The 2,500-nt window shown below is 35.6% G+C and overlaps 1 protein-coding gene across 1 annotated transcript in view; it reads left to right on the top strand.

Annotated features, from left to right (window-relative positions):
* The window catches only part of LOC147468816 (uncharacterized), a 2,182-nt gene extending 1,464 nt beyond the window's left edge, over positions 1-718 (top strand). Inside the window, exon 2 of the mRNA XM_086552378.1 lies at positions 106-718. Coding sequence (XP_086408504.1) covers positions 106-537 — 432 coding nt within the window. The 3' untranslated portion in view covers positions 538-718. The remainder of the gene's footprint in view (positions 1-105) is intronic.
* Positions 719-2,500: the final 1,782 nt, after the last annotated feature.

The raw sequence follows: 2,500 nt of genomic DNA, 5'->3' as shown, positions 1-2,500 counted from the left end.
ATAATATATATATATATATATATATATATATATATATATATATATATATATATATATATATATTCACGAGTAGTTAATAAGTCCCCCCCCCCCCCCCGCCTACAGGAACCGATTTACAAGACCGTCTACGAAACGGAGGTCTTGCCCACCTACGTAACACGAGCCCAATACACAACGAAATTCGAAACCAAATACGTACCGAAATCGGTCTCGAAACGCGTCACCGAAACCGCCGTCCGGGTCCAGAAACGGTACACCACCAAGACCGAAGTACGCTACACCACGCAGTACCAGACCCGGTACGTCACCTCGACGGGTTACGATCTTAAATACGTCACGGAAACGGCTTACCAACCTCGGTACGTCACGCAAACGCAGTACCAGGTACGCCACACGACACGGTACACGCCCCTCTACGTCACCACGACCAAGGTACAGTACCAGACCCATTCCCAGACCGAGGAAGTGCTGGTCACGGTCACAGAGACCGAACTGGCTTATTCGACGGTGTGTCCAAAACAGGCTTATGATTTTTGAGGTTTTAAGATGGACACGTAAGAATTACCTTTTTTTTTAATGTCTTGAATCAAAATCTTGGTATTATCTTTTTTGACTGCTGTGTATCTTTTCTTTCATCATGGTGATCATTATCATGGTTCTTCATATTCTTATAATGTCATTACTATTACTACTGTTATCCTTTTTATCATTTCCACTAATATCGTTATCATCATAATTAATATTATTCATTATTGTTATTACTATTTTCCTTTCATCATCATTATAAACATCATCCTTAGAATCATTGTTTTATTTTTTTTAATTTTGTTTTTTTTTCATAATTATCATATCTTTACTATTTACTTTACTATCATCATAATTTCCTTGATTGTTCAATGGTCGACTGGGTATGTTCATCAACCGCCATTGCTCAATACAGCCGACGTCATCACACCCAGAAAAGTTTTGGAATAAAGTATCATTTGAAAATCTTTGGATGTCATTAACTCTTTGTGTGCTAATGGGTGCATGTATATAGGTGTATTTGTTTGTGTGTGTGTATATGTGTGTATGTACACACACACACACACACACACATGTATATAAATATACTGTATATATATATATATATATATATATATATATATATATATATATATGTATATATATGTATATATATATATATATATATATATATTCATATATGTATATTTATATAAATATATATATATATATATATATAGATATATATCTGTGTATATATACACACACACACACACACACACACACACACATATATATGTGTGTATATATATATATATATATATATATATATATATATATATATATATATATATATATATATATACATATATATCTGTCTATCTATCGATCTCTATTTTTCTTTCTCTCTCTCTCTCTCTCTCTCTCTTATATATATATGTGTATATATATATATATATATATATATATATATATATATATATATATATATATATATACACATAATATACATAGAAAAATATAGATAGATAAACACACACACACACACACACAAACATCCCATTCAGTCACGAGCGCAAATGCATGTAGATGACTCAATTAAATGTTGCATTCAGAATATGTTTGCACTCTCACATATAAAAAGAAAAGAAAAAAAAAAAGAAAAAAAAAGAGAAAACAAAGCAATCTGACAGTAAAGTGCATCTATCCAAGGGTGTAGGTAAAAGCTCTTTGAAGTTCCGACGTTCGTGAACCGCATACTCGGTTTGCCGGGCAAATAGTCTCACGAGACCGTGTCCAGACGGCAAAAACACGGAGCCCAGCCAGAAGCCAGATTAGCTTGTTGCTGCGGAGAGAAGCGATCCATTGGGAAACAGGTGGACAAGTCAAACCAACAAATTGACATAGAATAGTCAAGTAAAAAAGTGGATATATCTATGAAAGAATGAATGTAAAAAAAGGTAAGTATCTATTCAATATCTATGCAAGCCGAGTAACGCGGATGCCCAGCCGTTGGCGCAGGAGAATTAGCGTTCAGGGAAATCACCTAGGTCGGTCTTAAACTAAAGTATCGGCTGCTCAATAGCGGGGAAATGTGGAGGGCAACCGATGAAACTGACGCGCCCTTATCTGAGCTTTCCTAAACTGCCGAAGCGGCTTGCGTCGCTCGCTCGTGTAAGAGGTTTCTTTCATCACTCGTCCGTCACTTGAGTCACCACTGATCACCACACCGTCCCTTCGCTTTCTTTATCTAAGAATGTCAGCCTCGAGCAATGACATTCTACATGATGAAAGGTCAATCGTGAGGGCAGACCTTATGCTGTGAAATATTCCTAGAGAAATAGTCAAGAATTGGTAAATCCAAAAAAACTAGACCAATTACAAATGATTAGGTCACACACACTCACACAGGTGTATGTGTGTAGGTGTTCCTTGTGTGTTTATACAAAAAATCTTATGATAAAAAGATGCTTCTCTTATAAAGACTGCAGAACCA

The sequence above is a fragment of the Penaeus japonicus genome, unplaced genomic scaffold (genome assembly GCF_977035675.1).
Source record: "Penaeus japonicus unplaced genomic scaffold, GWHDUDI00000001_assembly GWHDUDI00000026, whole genome shotgun sequence".
Lineage (NCBI taxonomy): Eukaryota > Metazoa > Arthropoda > Malacostraca > Decapoda > Penaeidae > Penaeus > Penaeus japonicus.
This window is presented reverse-complemented; position numbering and strand designations above follow the sequence as displayed.